General features: G+C 41.3%; 1 protein-coding gene across 1 annotated transcript in view; it reads right to left on the bottom strand.

Annotated features, from left to right (window-relative positions):
* Positions 1 to 49: 49 nt before the first annotated feature.
* arid5b (AT-rich interaction domain 5B) overlaps positions 50 to 19,109 on the bottom strand; it is an 85,656-nt gene continuing 66,596 nt past the window's right edge. Inside the window, exons 7-10 of the mRNA XM_034681832.1 lie at positions 15,104 to 15,156; positions 13,945 to 14,042; positions 4,235 to 4,445; positions 50 to 4,107 (exon numbers count right to left, since the gene is read on the bottom strand). Coding sequence (XP_034537723.1) covers positions 2,137 to 4,107; positions 4,235 to 4,445; positions 13,945 to 14,042; positions 15,104 to 15,156 — 2,333 coding nt within the window. The 3' untranslated portion in view covers positions 50 to 2,136. The remainder of the gene's footprint in view (positions 4,108 to 4,234; positions 4,446 to 13,944; positions 14,043 to 15,103; positions 15,157 to 19,109) is intronic.

The following is a 19,109-nucleotide window of genomic DNA, read 5'->3' as shown; positions in this document are numbered from 1 at the left end:
TTTATTCAGCCCTGGTAATTAAGTTAAAGAACACACCTGAAGAAACGTGTTTAGATAGTAAAATATTTTAATTAAATATACAGGAGGTCATATACAAAATGTCATTTTTTTGTCTTGCTTGCCAGCTGGGTGATTGGTAAACAGATGGCTACTGTATCAAAAACACTTTCAGGATGCACATTAATGAAAACAACATGGAAACAAAAAGTGAAACGACAACAAATAAAAAAAGTATCCTAATTCTTTAAATTGTAGTGTTTGTTTAAATCCAACATGAATCACGGTGGCCTTGAAACAGAGCAAACAAGGACACAGCTAGATTGTGTAACCCACTTTTATACTGTTTTTTTAATACTATTTACAGATTATAACAGTTTATATGATAACAACCACGCGGTACTATCTACAGTGTTATTTACACAGAAAATAAGACAAGAGAGAGGGGTTGTCATGAGTTGATCCCGTATGAATGATCTGTACAGGAGCCAGCACTAATGCCAGTTATACCTACATACAGCAATGTACAGTACTTAATCAGAAATGAATGTTTTTACCTAAGCATTCAGTAAATCTTTACACTTTTTTTTCTTCTTTTCAAACACATGTTGAACGTGTACTTTGACTATCCTGGGTTGCATTTATAGTGGTTGTAAAAGTCAGAGCAGGTGTTCTCTCCACCTCAGGCTATGGAGCACAGTATGCATACTTTACGGAGTCTGGTACCTTTTCATCACATAGAAGACAACATGCCCTGCGGATGACAGACACCAGACCTGTGTAAATATTAGCTATCAGTAAATCTTTACAGATTATTCTATAATCAACTGTCTGACACAGCTTAAGCTGAGTAAATAGAATGACGAAAGCACAAATAGTGGCCCTAACTGTTTAAAAAACCTTAAATCTTGTGCCTTACCTATCAAGTCTTGTGTGACAGTAATAATGATATTCCTACCCTGCTACAGAAGAAAAACCTTAACAACTGTAGTGCTAACTCTAATCCAAGACTGCGAAAGGCACAGATATTTGCAAAGCAATATTTTAAGTGACAACATTCCTATTCAAAATCATACAGTCAGTCTTTTTTCAGCGTGTTGAATAAAAGAGTCTCTTCATGGAAACAACAAAAAAAAAGAGCTTTTCAAGTCAAGAACAAAAAGACGAAATGCTGATTTCTTGTGGTGAGCATTCCACAGCAGACGGCTGCTTCATTATGCTGGTCCTACAGTCAAAAACAAGCTGCTACAGTCTACTCATCACAAAGGGTGTTCGGGGTCTAATAACTTTCAGGGTAGAAAGTCAACCTGCTTTTGTTAACTCTAAAAAGAACATTCATGATTTGTCAACACACTGAACGTGAAAACTGCTTGTGATGTGTGATCTGGACTGAAATACGATTTAGTGAATACAAACCTGAACTGAGCATAAAAGTGAGTCTACAGTACATCTGGTACACACAGCACCTCTGAATGTTACGATGAATCTATAATCCATGTTACGCAGCACCGCGGTGAGTGTTAATGTCTATTCCAAAGGAGTCCAGGTGGATTTACTGTGGCACAAACAGCTTTCAGCGTGGAGAGAGACATGTAAACAGATGCAACACAACTGGCTGCCTAAAAGTGTAATAATGCACTAAACAGCTGTTGAAGATTACCTCTAGTTATATAAAGGATTTCATTTACGTCGTCATGTTACTTGTAGTGTTTTTAAGCAAAAAAGTTTAGCCCTCAGACGCAGTAAACAAATGGCTTTTCTCTGTTGCCCTCCACTTTTCACACGTCCAGAGCAACGACCTGACTCATGGTGACCGAGAGCGGCAAACTGATTCGTGAGCACAAACACATGAGCACTGTGCAAATAAGTATACAACAACAACAACAACAACAACAATAACAAACAACAACAAAAAAGATACAGTAAGTGGTGATAAAAAATAAAGAACAGTGCAAAGTATATAAACAGATGCATACACAAATAAAAAAAAGAAAATGGAATTTCCACTCTGCATCAGTCTGTTATCAGTCAGTGTTTCCTTTCTACAATCCCCGAGCAAGAGAGACAGAAAGAGAAGCTGAAAATGTTTCTGAGGATGAGGAAGGAGAGGAAGAGGGAGAACAACCCCTCCTCTCTCCCTCACAGTCTGGTGCTGGGGTGTACCGAGGAGAGCTGAGGTGGAGGGAGGGTGGAGAGGGGGTATAGGTGGTGCAGCAGGTCCCCGTACAGTGCTGCCCCGCCAGGGTGCCTGTAGAAGTGGTGGGGGGAGGGGCTGGAGGCCAGCAGCTGCCTGTGCAGCAACATGGTGTGGAAATTTAAAGGGGGCACTAGAGGCGACACCGCAGACTGGCTCTTCAGGTACTGTAGACCTGGATGCTGGAGCCCGTCCTGCGCTCCAGGTGAGACCAAGCTCGGGTACATGCTGGGGTAAAAGGATGCAGCATGGTGTGGGGGGTATGTGGTTGCAGGGTGGCCTTCAGGGAGATGGTTGTTGAGGTGAACACCATGGGCTGGTTCAGCTGGTTTGAGCTCTTCTGGGTCGCTGCGTCTGATTGCGCCTGCAGGGTGAATCGGCGTCACCACACGGACTTTCCTCTCTGGGACATCTTCACCCTCTGGTTCCGTGAGGCTCCGCTTACTGGGCCGAACAGGACTAGTGAGTGTTGAATCACCTGATGCTTTCGGGCTGGGGTACGGCTGCGGTGATGACTCTAATGAGCTTTGTTTTGCAGGTGAGATGGTCATTGGAGTTACCCGGCAAGCCTTGGGGTGGGAATCCATGCTCTGGTGCATGATGGAATAAGGGAGATTGCAGAAGGAGGGCTTGGAGAAGGAGGAGGACAACCTCTGAGAAAGAGGTTTGGAGATTGTGAAGTCTCTGGGCTCATCTTCAGCCTCTCTCCTCTCGCAGTGTGTTTGAGTCCGGTCACTGTAGTGAGATCTGTAAGCCAGGCCCTCTTGCTCCAGCCTGCCACAGATGAAGGCCTGGTTACCCTCACGTTCTCGGATGTAGTGCTCCCTCCGCTCTCCGTTGGTGAGGCCAGCCATCCTCTCCTGACTCAGGCAGCTCTCAGTTTGTCGGTACAGGTTGTGGAGGTGAGGGGAGGAGTAGCAGTCACTTGCGTAGCTCCGGGACTGAGCCGATGAAACCTGAAGTACAGACTCTCCATTGTTCTCCATACCATCCACGGCGTGGTTGCGGGGCAGAAATGGCTGCCATGGGAGACTGACATGCGGCTGGAGGTGGTGGCTAGTATGGTAAGTGTCTAAATGCTCCCCGCTAGTGCTCCTTTCTGATAGGCCGCTGCTGGCTTGTTGGTGGGACTTGCTGCTCTGGGCGTGCTGAATGACTGACGGCCTGAAAATGGGTGCTACTTCTGGGATGTTGCCTCCCACCTCATCCTCACCCTTCCTCTTGTCCTTCTCCCTTTCAGATACATCAGAGAGCAAGGAGGTGGCTGTGGAAGGTGGAGGCTGTAGAGAAGACGTAAAGGAGTAAGGGTTGGACTCACAAACTTGGGAGAGGAGCTTCTTTTTGGCTAAAGGAGACATGACGCCCTGGCTGGCTTTGCAGTAGGCTGCCGTCTGCGTCGATTCCTTCTTAATCACCCCATAGTCTTCTTTCTCTGGGAAGGTATCAATGCTTAAGTCTATACACTGTATCTCCTGCTTACACATGGGTAACACCTTCCCCACTCTTCCACCGTGGCTTTCAGAGTCTTTGACCCTAGAGGAGGGCTCAGGCAGAGCTACTAGTCCGGGAGGTTTGCTCTGATCCCAGCGGTGAGGCAGGTAGGGGTGTTTAGGAATGAAAGGCCCTTCAGTTTGCTGTTCACAGGAGAGTTTCGCTTGAAGGGCCTCGCTTACATGCATCCATTCAGGCTGGGGACCGGCCCCCACATGTAGGAGGGGTAGACTAGCATGTGGGCCCCTCTTTGGGTCAGGCTCTTTAGGGCGGCGTGAAGAAGGTTGCTCCACTGCTAAGGACTCCTCTTTCTTTAGGGTGACATGTAGCTCTTCCTCCTCTATTATGATTGGTTCGTCTCTAAGAGATACTTCCTGTTTTATGGCTGAGGACAGCTCATGATTCTCTGCTTTCCCCTTGGAGTCCTGCATGCAGAAAAATGACAGTTGTTAGAGTTGTTGTTGTTTTTGTCTTGTGGAGAAAAAAATGAACTGAAGTTAAAGCGAGCAGGGACTGTGATGCGGCAGCAGATGTTAGAGAGCAGTGACTGACCTGTGATTGTTCTTGGCCTATCTCTGTCTCCTCTTCGTCCGTTTTACACTCCAGCTTGGGATTGCCAGCCCCTTTCAATTTCTTAGCCCCCACTGCTTTGACTTTGGCTCCTGATGCTTTCTCCTGGCCGCCCTCCTGCTTCTTGGGTTTGGGAAAGGGGAGGGGCTTGTCTGTTTCGCCTTTAATGTGCCTCTCGTACGGGAGGAGGAGCCTGTGGGAGAAAAAGCAGGTGAAGGATGAGCATGTGATATCATCATGTTATGCTATATCAAGACATAATATCATAACTAGAACAGAAATTAATTTTAACCAAACATTTAAAGATGGAAGAAACACAAAACTTCCATTTTAAAAGCCTTTCTAAACATACAACCTCCTTTTTGTGTCCATATAAAGAGAAAAGGGAGATTATAACAAACAACTAAAGTATAGTTGAGCTAACACAAAGAAACAGAATGAGCTGTAGTGTAGACACAGGCTTGCAGAGTATAAACCTCCTATTTTAATACCTGGCAAGCATTGAGAATCCCAAAGTAATTAATCTAAGTTAGGGGAAATCCAGGTTCAGATGTGTGCCAGAGTAAGTGTGTGTGTGTGAGAATGTGCATAACCAGTAATCTCCTGCTGAGATAGATCACATTTGGTATTACTTAAGCCATGAGAGAGAAGAATGTGTGTGTGCGTGTTGTGTTTGTGGGTGTTAAGCTAATGTGGTCAGAGTGAAAATGAGGAAATCGTCTGGGAGAATTGAAATCAAATATTTAGAGGAACCTTACAGCGTATGATACTGCATTACGATACTAACATGATTAATCACAGAAGCTGCATGAGTAATGAACATTGTATGCGTATGCTCTAGTTCTCAAGAAAATGTCCATTACACAAGAGTAAATGCAGTTTGACATGATTAAACGAGGGGAATCTGGATATACTCGTACTCAATTAAGTCTTTACAACTTGAGAAAAAACATACTGCAGAAAAAACCCAACATGAAACTATTTTTGACTTCTGTTATTTCTGAGCTGAAAACTTCCCATGTTGTTTTTTTCCGTATCTAATGTCATTACTAATGGGAACATTAAGATCTGGATAACATAAAAATACCCATGTGTAAAATAATGACGTGAAGAAACCAGCAAGGGAAACTTTGAGACTTTTATTGCTCAGAAAAAGAAAATGGAAATTGGCACTAGACCAGAAATAAGGAACATAGTGGAAGAGGAAACCAGGACAACTGAAAAACTACAACACTTCAATCTTCAATAAGCTGCTCTGAAAACCTCGCCAGCTCCTCTGTCAGGGTTTTATTTTTTTACAATAACAATCCATAAAAGCCAGACAGAAACATGACTTTCTCAGTCATGTGAAAAAAATAAGGTCTTCTCGTGTAACGACAAGAGACGGTTGCAGTCTTCCTTTTAAGGGACATGGCGGTAAAACAAACAATGAATCAAGAGCTGTTTCGCCTCCTCTTCAAAAGGAAGAAAAAAAAAAGCCTCGGAGAGTTCAAGAGGCTCTGTGGGATTTTTTGTTATTTTTCCTCTGAACAAAAGTGCTGGCAGGGAAAGCGGTGAAACTACATTTCATACAGCTGGTCTGGCACCAGGCCCCAGGCCAAGAAAGGAAATGTACTATTAAATGTGACTTATTGGAAAGAGGGAGAGCAAAGGGGTTGTGAAAGAGAAAAAAAGGGAGGGAGGGAAAAGAAACAGAGGGAGAGAGGGAGTGAAAGAGGGGATAATGACATGTTAATGAAGAGGAAAAATGATTCTCAATGAAGAATCCTTGAAACCCCCAGATAAAGAATATGCAGCCTTTTTCACTTGAAATAGCAGCAGAGTTATTTATTACAAATAGGGAAGTGGTTCTCAGGCCTCCTATAATTAGACATTATTTTATGCATAGAAAAAACAGGTTTATTAAATGTTCCACCATAATGACTCCGTTTTTTTTTTCAGCCTGATAAATGTGTGTTCAACATGTGCAGCCATGCTATTAGTGATCAAAGGGCTGGAAAAGTGGCATACACATACAATATATAACAGGGTGCACTGTTGACTATCACAATGATCTGTGGGAAAGAGACGGCTGCCTTGGCCTGGGTCAGCTTTATGGAATGTCAATATGGGGTGGAGGGTGGAGGAGGGGGGGTGTGGCAGGGCCCGGATAATGTAAGAGCTGAGCCCGGGAAATTACTGAAGCCTTAAATAGTTCCAAATGGAAAGACTGAGATGCTTTGTGGGCGAGGGAAAATCAGAAATTGTTCTCAGGAAGCTTTCAAAATTATTGGAATCATTTGCTTTGTTCTGCTTAACAAAATAGGATGATTTCCAAAAAGTGTAGCCTGCTTTATTTCTAAAAGTACAACCTTCAATGAGACAAGCACTTTTTGTTTATTTTTTTTTCAAAGAAAAGGCTGAGTAAGCAAAGAAGGTTCAGGCTACAGAACACTCACTCCTATTCCCATTTAACTCTATCTTTTACAAAGAGAAGTGTGAAGCCCTCAGTGTGAATCACTAGAGTAATTTCAGGCAGTATAAATATATATAACCCAGTCATGATCATGTAATATAGAACTCATAATACAATACCACTTATATAAGTAGCAATTTCCTTCAAGGAAAGAGAAGGGTTGATCTTGGCAGCCTCTGCTGTACTTGAGAGGGAGCCAGGTGTAGTTATTAATATAAGCCACTAGGGGGCGTTTGTGGCACTGAGAGATTCCAGGAAAGAATTTCATTAAGGCGGGAGGAGAGGCAACATTTTTATGAGGTCAATAAATACTTAACTTCCTCTCATGCCAATTTATCAGCCGGCTTTTGTTTAAGCAGCCGTTTTCCATGTTGATAACAAGCAACTAAAATATGCAGAGAAGAGATTAGATGTTGAATAGGCACAGATAGACAAAAGCCCATGTAATTAGGATGGAAAATATGACTTTATATGTACACATATAAAGCTTGGTATATGACTGATGTATCTCCAGTAAGATCAATAACAGCGTAAAACCTCTACATCAAACCACAACTGTCTACTAAGCATGTCTGTGCCTTTGAAATAATGGATTGCACACAAAGCACCTCCTCCTAAAAAACACAACTTGGCAAAAACAAGGTGACTTTACCAGCAATGTGCTGCTCTCATCTGAGTTTTGTGTTACAGGAACAAGCAGCGTGCTAGAATCCAAGAAATGCCTAAGTCACCAAATAAGTGGAAAAAGCCTGCAGGCTGTTCCATTTCAACAGTTTCCCTCCCATCCGTGCTGAAATTAATTTAAACTGGTGTTGTGTTAAGATCACAAGAGCCTCTTCGTGCGTTAAAAAAGGGGGGAAAGAACTATTTAAAGAGCTGGTGGACAAGCCCCAGAGGCTGTAGAAAGATTCAGAGGAGAGAAAATGACTTACTTTTACAAGCCTGTGAGGAAAAGAGAATAAAATTAGAAAGATAAAATCAAATCTTTAACAAATCTAAATGCGATGATTAAGCATCATCACAGCCATGATGAGGAAAACAATGGCTGCTGCAGAGAAAGAGAGACAAGTTGCCAGCAGACGGATAAACAGACATTGTAGCTGCTCCCTCTGCTTTGGATTCATGCCTCAAAGCGCCTCTTTTGTCTGGAAGCCAAACCACTTGAGGTGACCCTCATTCATGCAGTTAAAACAGGAGGGCAGCACAGGAATGTATGAAAACTTAAGTCCTTTGTCAAGTCTGAAAATACCAGATTTAAAATGACCTCTACTGTTCCCCCGGGGTTTGCTCTCATTAGCTGCTGCGGCTGCAGCTCGCAGTAAATGTTCACCATAGCAGGTGTGAGCCAAGAGAGAGAACTGTTAAAAATAAATGTGTAGTATTCTGTCAAAAGAAACATTCAAGAATTAGTACCCAGGAATACAAAGCGTTTGCTCTCTCTTGCTGCCCTGCAGTGGAGTGAAATCTCTGCAAGAATGTCATTAATTTAATTTGCTACACTGAACTAGTTATTAATCTCAGCAGACTTGAATAGATTCTCACACACTCAACTAGCTGTCACACGTCAGTGCCGTAATTTGTGATTTCTCGTCGCCACCGGGGGAGAGGAACCTTGGACCTTTGATTTAATCCAAACATAAAGAAATTACCCAGTGTTGTGATTTGTAAGATGGCTGCAGAAAAAGAGATTTTATCACTGAAAGCTCAATGAAGCATGATGTCTCGGGGAAACCATCTAGCTCTCAGAGGTTAAAATAGCTGCCTGCTATTTTAGTGTAAAGAACAAGCAGCTCTTTGGCTGCTTTCCCACACAAGCTGAAGTCCAGATTGAGTACAAGAGTCGTGGATATACAGAGTTTGGCCGTGCTTTTGATGGGGACGACATAGTGAGACATTGTTTATAGTGCCTTTAAAGAATGCTGACAGGCACCATGTTCTCTGCTGCTTTTCTTGGCTTGTTTCATCCTAATATTGAACCAGTTTTGCTTTTTAAACCCTGCCATAGTGTTTGTATTTTCTCTCTCTCCACTCATCTCTCTCTCTATGGAATAAATAAAAAGCAGGGTGATATTTTCTTCCCAGGACCACTTATTGTAATCCAGCTATAGTTTTAGATGCAGACAAGAGTGAATGAAATCTCTGTTTTAGGTTTAGTATTAGACGAGGCAAGCTTAAATATAATGCGCCACTTTTGATGTTCCTGCAATACATCAAGGACAATGCAGAGAGATGCTGACAAGAGCTAGATACTGAGAATGTAGCAGAATAAAATTGAAAAAACAATCTCTAGTCCACTGTCTCTTATAAAATCAAAACTCTTCTCTATTCTATTTCTTGGAGGGACTGGCTCAAGGTTTCCTTATAATCATGAGCAACAAATGTATTTTTATATCTGGAGAGCAGCTTTAGTGAATGCGGAGGAACATTGATTCCAGGAGGAATGAATAAAGGCTGAATCAATAAAACATCTAGTCGACTAAAATTGGAACAGGCGCGCATCTGTCTTAAAAGAAACACATATCTGCATGATCTGAGCCGGGGAATATTTCACAGGCCTGAGTCTCTCTGTGCAGTGCATCTGGCAAACATCTAATACTTTTAAGAAGAAATGATCTCATCCCAAAAAAAAAGGACAAAATACCCTCATCTGTGTTGTCTGCTTCTGCCCAAAAACCTCACAGTTTTTTAAATAGCAAATTATTCTAAATAGCTTCTCTGTTGCCATGGATATACCCCCTCCCCTCTTTTCCAACCCCCCCCCCCCCCCCCCCCCCCCCCCCCCCCCTCCCCCCCCCCCCCCCCCGCACCAATGCCAACCCCGTTGTGCAATTACATTAGAGTGCCAAAGCATGGGGAGGTATTAAAAACCGGTAACAGGCAGAAATGAACAGAGATAGTGAAATGTGATGTTTCTGTAACAAGAGATCACGTAGGAAAGCAGGAAGATTAAATATGTAGGAGCTGTTAAAAGGCGCTGACCTGTATAATGAAAGAAACAGCATGAAGTGCAAGGAAGGGAGGGGATAGAGAGAGAGAGAGAGAGAGAGAGAGAGGGAGAGAGTGAGAGAGAGAGAGAGAGAGAGAGGGAGGGAGGGGGTGAGGGGGGGTGCATAGAGAAAACGGCACAGCACAGAAGCAAAAGGCAGTCTATTTCAAGGTTATTGATGCCATCTTTTTCATGACCTCATTTTTAATTCAGAGCGCCGGGCCCTGACAGCTAATCTCGGGAAACGGTTTAAATAAATATCATTAAAGCTTCCCCGTAGCTGCAGCAGGAGCTGCAGACCTCTGCGTGGACGTTTTCTACATTGATCCCCCCCCCCCCCCCCTCTTCGTGCACTAATGAACGGCACTCTGCGACCCAAAAAAACAGAAACTTTGAAGATGACAATTAGCTGAGGTTATCTCCTGTCCAATTCCAACTATGTAACTCCATTACTAGCAGTGATTACTACCTGCTCCTGGACAGCATAAATACAGTGATTATACCCACGACTCCATTTTTCACAATAACATCTCCTAGGAAACCATTTCACATGATTTGACCATTGGGGCTATAAAAGGATAATGTGTGTAATTTACAATGAGCTCTGGATTCTTGTGTATACTCAGACTTTAATGCAAATAACTCAAGGACAGCCACTAATATCAACTTAATTTACAGCAATTGTGCCCTGAAATATTATTTCCTTTCTCCCTGCCCGCTCGAGACTTTTGTGTTTCCTGCTCTCCTCCACTGAGACGAATCAGAAGTGATCCTTCTGAGAGAGGAGGAAAACATAAGTGCTGTTCCAGTTTGCTTGCTGTACATTCTTCCCCGTGAATTATATTTCTGTAGCACATTGACTAATGATTAAAGGTGGAAACAAAGACGCCTCTGGGGAACAAACACACACTTCAGCGAGCCCACAAACAGCCTCATTCATCATGCGGAGAGAATGGCCGTGTTTGCTGAGTTAATACAATGAAGCTAATTGCCCTCCAAGCAGCCCAAACACCGAGGCTCAGCTAAAATTATTCCCCTGAATGGAAACTTGCTTCAGCTGATCTCTCTCTCTCTCTCTCTCTCTCTCTCTCTCTTTTCCTTGCTCTCTCGCCCCCCACCCACCCCCCTCCAGATTTACACCTTCCCTCTCTGTCAGCCTGATATTCACTGCAGTGTGTGGATATTATTGCCTTGTATTGATTCAGCATTATTTTCTCTCAGCTGCTTCTCGGTGGCTGGAGAGGGAATGGCCAGCGCAGCAGCAGTCACACCTCAGTGCTTCCCACAAGCTTTTTCGTCCAGCCTCCCTACCACCATATTTATGCCTTATAAACTCATGAACACTGTGGCTTTTTTTTCACCACTGGCTTCAAAGAAATTCCGAGCAGAGACAGACCCATTTCAAAGAAAGATAAAAAAGTAACAAAACAGGGATCAAAGACACATTCTGTCTTTTGAAATAAAGTGATATTCAGCTCGCATCATCTCTGACTCTGGGTGTTGAAAGTCAAATCTATTATTAGTCTAAATACGGAACTCCTCCTTTAAAACATAACCCTGTTACAAGCATTTGTTTAACCTTGGATGGGTGGGCGTGTGTGTGTGTGTGTGTGTGTGTGTGTGTGTGTGTGTGTGTGTGTGTGTGTGTGTGTGTGTGTGTATTTCAGGGAGTGAAGAAGAACTGCTACGTAAACACTGAGAGCACCCTTTGCTGTACATTTACAGACAGATGATTGAACTGCTGAATAAAAGACTCTTACACCTACAGCAGGAACGTTCTTTTGTCAAAGGAGGAAACTTGTGGAAAAGTTTGAAGAAATTGAAAAAACATATTTAACTTTGAGGATTTAAAAAGATGTTAATGTTTAAAGATGAGGTGTGACAAACATGAAAAGATTGAAACTATTTGTTTATTTGAGACTTGCAATTTTTTGTTGCTTTCTTGTTTCATTATGATGAAACTTAAAGGTAGTAGTTAGAGGGTTGTTAAACTGATAATTTTACATAAAAGTTAGGTATAATAAGCTTAAGTTTCAACCTACAACTTATTTTGTTTGTAAAGGAATAAATAAATTTCCCCCCTTTGTAATTAATCTTATTTTATTGACAATTTTAGATACAAGGCAAGGCAAGGCAACTTTATTTGTATAGCGCATTTCATACACGAGGGAAACTCAATGTGCTTTACATTAAAAAATCAAAAGCATTGGTAAAATTAAGACAAGCATAAAAGAACACAATTAAAATTACAAATATAATAAAACAGAAAAGATAAGGAAAATTAGAAATATATTAAAAATTACATTAAAATTTGCATTTAAAATGAGTTAAAATAAGCTAAGATTGGAAGGCAGTGGCAAATAAAGAAGTATCAATCTTTGATTTAAAAGAGGTGAGAGTTGGATTGGACTTACAGCTTTCAGGGAGTGTGTTCCAGATATGTGGTGCATAATGACTAAATGCTGCTTCACCATATTTCGTTCTGACTCTCAGGACTGAAAGCAGACCAGTACCTGATGACCTCAGAGGTCAAGATGGTTCATAAAGTAGCAGCAGATCAGCAATGAACTACTACTTCAATATATTTTGTTAGAAAGACAAGGCATGTGCGTATCAGGCAAAAATACTATTCAATAGTTCGTAGAAATACTTTACGATTACTCAAATAGTTCACCCCCCTGTCTGCACACGCATACATTAGGAGGGAAAGAGACCCATGGCCGTGCATAGCTGCTGTAGATATGCTAGTTTGATATATGTACGGATATCGTGGTATGTTAGTTTGCACTTGACCTCATTTTCATTCATTTTTCATGAAAGTTCCACACACAAGTCTTTAACAGCTACAGGAGTCTCTGCTTTTTTCTCCAGTTCTCAGTCTCACATCACTGCACCAGTTCTGCCAGCAACTGCTTTCTTCTTCTTTAGTTATTTAATGGCAGGTAGCAAACAGCTTTCAGGTGTGCTACAGCCACCACCTGGCAGTTTTCTGTATTGTAACCAGGAGCTGGTCAGAAACAACTGAAAGTGTAGATTTAAAAAATGAGCTACATATCCAAAAATCCCAAACTGACACTAATTCAGGATGAATTTTTTTAAAAACATTTTCCTGGAAGAGCTTCTATCTTCCCTCCACTGTCTTATTTTGCAAATCCACCTACTTCCTACAGTCTTGACACAGTATAAACCTGCCCAGCTCCCTTATATCATACTGCTGCCATATCTCTGGATAACTGACAGGTGTGGTTGAATATGAGAATATGTTTGAGTGTGTGTGCATGTGTCTGAGTGTGTGTGTGTATGTGTGTGAACAGCTGGAGGGAGGAGGAGGAGAGGGTCTTGTGCTTCATGAGCTCTCATAGTTAGCTCTCTTTGTGAGGATCATATCTGGCGTTTGTTTAACCTTGGAAAAGTGGGCGTGTGTGCGTGTGCATTTGTGCGTCTGCATTACATCGTCACAGCTCCCTCAGGATCATATCAATATGCTCGCCTTAGTTTGGAAACACCATCAGAGATATTGTAATGTGTGAGTTCAAAAAAGCTGCAGAATCCATCTGCTTGAACAAGTGGGTGAATACATAAAAATTGTGATTGCATTTTATCTTGCACCGCAGCTCTGTGTGTTTTAAATGCATGGATGGTTGAAAGAGTCATTACTGTATATGCTGCATATGTATGTGTATCCAGGCGGGTCAGTTAATAATTCAAAAGTTTGCTGTTTTTTGGGAGCTTTTAAATCCTCTTTAGTTTGTAAAGCAGCATGAGTGGAATTTACTGCATAATCAGTTCCATAGTGCACACAAATACTCAATTAATCCTGAGAAAACAACAGAATCTCATCTAATCATGACAGATTTAGACCCATAAATACTATTAGTACTGAGTGGTATAATGTGTTGAACAGTGAGGAGTGATTTGCAAAGAAGTGTACAGTTACAAAAGCCCTATTCCTCATGTATGTGTAATTGCATCAACATCCTCAGAGTGAGATCAATATTTGTCTTGTAGTGTCCTGGTGTTATGAATAAAGCACTGTGCAATCCTATTTGATGCAGCTGTTTGTGTGTGTGTGTGTGTGTGTGTGTGTGTGTGTGTGTGTGTGTGTGTGTGTGTGTGTGTGTGTGTGTGTGTGTGTGAGTGAGTGAGGGGAGGGGGGGTGGGGGGTCAGACACTCTGGGCGATGCAAACTGTTCCATGTGTGCATGCATAGTAATAACGTGTCATATGTAACTGCCATACATAATAACTCACCTCTCGTAGTGTCTGCGTGTACACGTGGCCGCGCTTGTGCTGCTGGGGTTCCCGCCCAATTCATCATACACATGCTTCCACTGTCTGCGGACTGTGATCTAAAGGGAGACAAAGAGGAATAAGACAAAGAGGAAAAAGACACAGAGGACAATGAGATGAATGCGAAAGTTGGGGGGGGGATTAAAAAAACATGAAGGGAAGAGAGAATATGAAAAAGAAAAACATGAGGGGTTGACATCATTTTGAGGTCTTGGGGAGTTACTGAGTCATGATGTTCCAGTTATTGAATCCTACAACACTCAATTCTCTAACATAATAAGCTCTGTTAACATCATGCAGTCAGTTGTTCCTGCTATAACCCCTTATCCCATAACAGATGACAGGCACAAAACACAAAACTGCTGGGCTAACAAAGCCTAGGCATGAAATGTGAGATAATCAGCTGCAGATATGAGGCTTTTAAAAAGGGATATGAGCCTCGATTATATGAGCTGTATCCTGTTTATGGCCTGGTCTGGCTGTCTGTTTGGATGACATTATAGCGGCTAAGCTAATGAAGAAACAGGCATGAGCAGTATGATTTGACGACTTAACATCAAACATTGACTTCACGCTGGAAACACGTCGCACATGAATAGTGAATGAATAATCGTCAGGTAAGGCTGCCAAGTTAAATGCCTCATACTCACTTTGGTTGTGTGTGTGTGTGTGTGTGTGTGTGTGTGTGTGTGTGTGTGTGTGTGTGTGTGTGTGTGTGCGTGTGCGTACAGTACATGTGGGTATATATGTGCGTTTCACTTCATCACCAACATGGGAAAAAATGAGCGATTTGACTAATTTCCGTCCGACCAGTGCAAAGCAGAAGAACATGTGTTTTCCACTCCAAGGGGGTTTTGAAACAACGGCATCATCTTTTGCTAAATGTGGCTCAGAGCTCGACTTTCTTCTTGGGAAAATAGTGGCTGACCTCAAAGGGGCAAAAGGAGGGCAGAAAGAGAGAAAGGGAGGAAAGAAGAGACATAGGTAGATAGAGAGGAAGGGATAATGGAGGAAAAGAGGAGGAGAAGGGAAGGAGAAAGTGAGGGGGGAAGACAGAAGAAAGGAGGGAAGGGCTTTGAGGAGAGCGTAGGAATATATTGCCACATATGTGAATACTTACCAGCTCATATCCTCCGAGTTTCTGAGCAGCTTGAAACATGGTCCAAAGGTTGACTGTGGGAGACAGAAGACAAACAAGGCAGTTAGGAACTCTGGGAAAGGACTTGAGCTGCAGCACATAACGTCATATACAGTCATTACACCAGAGAGCAGTGGATAAATACAGTACTGGAGGAAGTATTTAGATCCCGTTGTTAAGTAATGGAGCAAATACCAAATGAGAAAACACTCCAGGATGAGTTCATGTCCTTCATTGGAAGACTAGGACCAAATTGTATTTACAGTTTTTCTCAGTCGCTTTGGTACATTTCTCAGATCAGAATTTAAATTCTCAAAACTACTTGTTCAATCTTCAAATCATTGTGTCACTTGTGCACATCAAAAAAGCAGTTTCTCATTTCTTTGAACAAGTTGCAAATGCTTTGGTAAATCCATGCAAATGATTATGTACAGTTCTCTGCTGTTTCCTACATTATCAAATGCTTATGTCATGTTGATCAAAATGTATTATAATGGGTCTCTGTTGAATAGTCTCACCCTCCACAACAATTAGGCATTAGTTCATCACACAAGTCTTCACATGCAAAATGGTTGAACATGTTGTCAGAATATGTCAGTCATATTTCTGTATATTTCCCTTAGACTGTTTTCTAAATCTGTCCTGAATTGATAAATTGCTCTCAGGTGAATCTTGACTTTCTCTAACGAAGAGAAATGTGTGAAGCATTAGATCAACCAATGATCAACCAGTTTTCTGAAATAGCTCAAAGGTGCATCTCATGAACCATCAACTGGCAAGTATAGATATACTTATAAATATATATACCATTTACTTATACGTAAATGTGAATCTTGTCTAGTCTCTTGCAATCAATCTCCCACATACACTAAGGTGTAACTTACAATTTACAATAACTGTCATCAAAACTTTAGCCAAAGTTTAAATCAGAACGTCCCTCCAGAGAACACTGTTATATTGACAACATGACTAAGCAATTTGACTGTCTTCTCCGTACACAATGACAGAAGGACTTGTCATTCTGATGGCACTGACATGTTCACTGACACAGATATTTACGTTTGAGAGATGAACTAAGGAATTTGAGCAAGATACTGGCTTTTGCAGGTAATCCATGGTGTTTTTCTATTTGTACGAATTGTTTTGAGAAATGCACTTACTGTTTTGAAAATGTCGAGGATGATTTGAGAAATGTACCAAAGCGACTGAGAAAAAATGTAAGTACTTCAGAGGGTTTATTGTCATGTCTGACATCGCACAGTTATCAGTGCTTTTGTCAATATGTAAGTAGTATTGTATGTAGCAGGACTTTACATACTGGATTCAACATGATTAATAGTTATTAGTGTGGCATCAAACAGTATGAACAATTTACATGGACAAATAATAAACAGATGATAGACATACAGATGACAATCGCATAGATAGATAGATAGATAGATAGATAGATAGATAGATAGATAGATAGATAGATAGATAGATAGATAGATAGATAGATAGATAGATAGATAGACAGACAGACAGACAGACAGACAGATCCATAGACAGAGACTGATTGATTGATGAACCTCACAGTGGTTGTCATATTTTTGGGATCATCTCAAAATAATCCAGTGATTATATATTCGTAGACGGGCACAATGAAAACAGCTTTTTATCATTTCCACACAAAGCGAGGCTGCTCTTGAGCTGAAAGGATGCAAATGAATATTGAACAGTTGTACAATCACAAGTGTGTGATAAAATACAGCATATGCTTCATCCTGACAAAAAGATTTGTTAACCCTCAGCTGCAGCCTGCAGGTATGAATGAAAACCATTACAGTCATCAAACGCTTGGCAATATGCTCAAACTTCTGTTTGAACTAATGCAAATTCATTTGCATTGATTTCCCCATGCAAATACCGCATGACAGGCCATATCAAAATACAAGTCTTTTGTAACATTTTCCTAAAAATAGCAGTGTGAGCTTTCATAAAGCTTTCAAACGGCTGTCTGTCTTTGGAAGAAAATATTTCCCACAAACAAAGAAGCACAGGTTCATTGGGGGACTTTTTTGTGCCAATGACATTTGTATTTGCTTTCTGTAACATCATTGTTTAACATTTTTATATGAAGGCCTATAAATAAAAAAAAGGAGGCCTCGCCTGGGGAGAAATCCATCAAAATTCAATCTGTGCGTACACAAAGCCTTGCATTTGTCAAAATGACATTTTCCTATCTCCGCATTTGACAGCATTGATTTTTTCCTTCCCTCCTCTCTGCGACCGTTGTCAATGCACGGGTGGAATAACAAAGGGAGCTGGGTAGGTTTTTCTGTTTGAACTGAGCACTCCGGCGTATTGTGCTTTCTGACTGGAGAAACAGAAAGATGGTCTATTTAACTAGCTTGTTATGCATCGACTGTAATTACCACAATAGCACACAGGGACGGGGAGGGAACAGAACAGATAAAGGAAATGAGTGAACATGCCTTTTCTTAGATGTCTTGTCATTAGCAATTTCTTTTCTTAATTCCCCTCTATTTGGCAGGGGCAATTATCACTGAGATAAGGATGACAAAACAGCAACACAATGCAGCCTCAATGACACACCGATGGCATGGCAATTAGACAACACGGCTGAAAGAGGGAGACAAATTGGAACTGATGTTCACAATCACATGCTGATGCCCAAGCAGCAAACACACACACACACACACACACACACACACACACACACACACACACACACAGAGACGTCTGAAACAGTTACTCACACACAGCTACCAGTTAATCTTGCATATCAAGAGTGTTCAGAGTATAAAATGTAACCACAACTACTCCTAGTTTATTCCTTCTGACTCCACTATCGCTCATTTCTCTCAACGCCTTGGCTGCACCCGCAAAAACTTCAATGGCAGCAGCTGAAGAGCAAAGTCAATATTAACAAAGTGATGAAAAAAATAGAGGGACAGCAACTTGCTTGAATAAGCTGCAGCAGAAAATGTTTTCTTCTCCCTCTGTACTGCAATAGTCAACTATTTTCATTTCATTTCCTGTGATTCAGGTTCCTCTTGAGCATTCAGCCTCTGTGAATGGGTTTACTGAGGTAATTTAGAGCCACATTTTCCTTCTTTAAAGAAAGCAGTTAGTGGAGGACCGTTAAATGGAGCATTTTTTAGGTGCTTTCAAAGCATATGTTTTCAGAAAAAAGAAATGTACATCTGAAAAGATTAGCTGATCAAAAGAAAAGTATATGCAATTATCCCTTTGAAACTGTTACTGTATAGAAAAGATCTTTAACTATTTTTTTGTTTCTCTTTTATCTTCTTTATCTCTTTCACTGCACTTCATTCGATTTAGATGCTAGTGCAAGTATATATAGGCATGTTTATATCACACAACTCTTGATGCAGCAATCTTATTAAATAGGTTCTTATAAATGTATCTACATTTTATGTTTGGAGGATATATAGACTAACCAATCACCACATAACAGAGTGGCACCAAACACATATATAGGCTGTTTTTGAAATGGCCTGCTACATACTACCTAGTAATTTGGTAGGCAGTATGTACTGCCTCCTACATACTGCGTTTGAATTTAGTATGTAGTATGACTGTTCTGTTCAGTCTGTGTTGCAGTACGCTGGGCCAGACGTCACTAAATTTTTCGGTTTCGGAATGCGGAAGTAAACAACGGCCAAGCTGATAGAGAAACTGCTTCTTTATCATCCACTTATGATTTAAAAAGTTAAGAAGTGGTTTATATGGAAATTAATAATTTTAAAAGCACCTAAAAACGGAGTTCCCCTCGTCAAAATAAGAAGAGAAAAGAAAAAGCGGAATGAGCGCTGTGCATTATTGGAAACAGTAAGCGAGTCAGACTGGTCCGATGTATACTGAGAAAAGTTCTCGAATCAGTAGACACCCGGGGAGTTTTGGCATACTCCAGATTTTGCTCTTGTTCACATACTACTTACTACATACTGAATTTTGGCCAAAT

This window comes from Notolabrus celidotus, chromosome 4, assembly GCF_009762535.1.
Source record: "Notolabrus celidotus isolate fNotCel1 chromosome 4, fNotCel1.pri, whole genome shotgun sequence".
NCBI classification, from domain to species: domain Eukaryota; kingdom Metazoa; phylum Chordata; class Actinopteri; order Labriformes; family Labridae; genus Notolabrus; species Notolabrus celidotus.
Note: the sequence above shows the minus strand (reverse complement) of the source record. Positions and strands in the feature narration are given on the sequence as shown.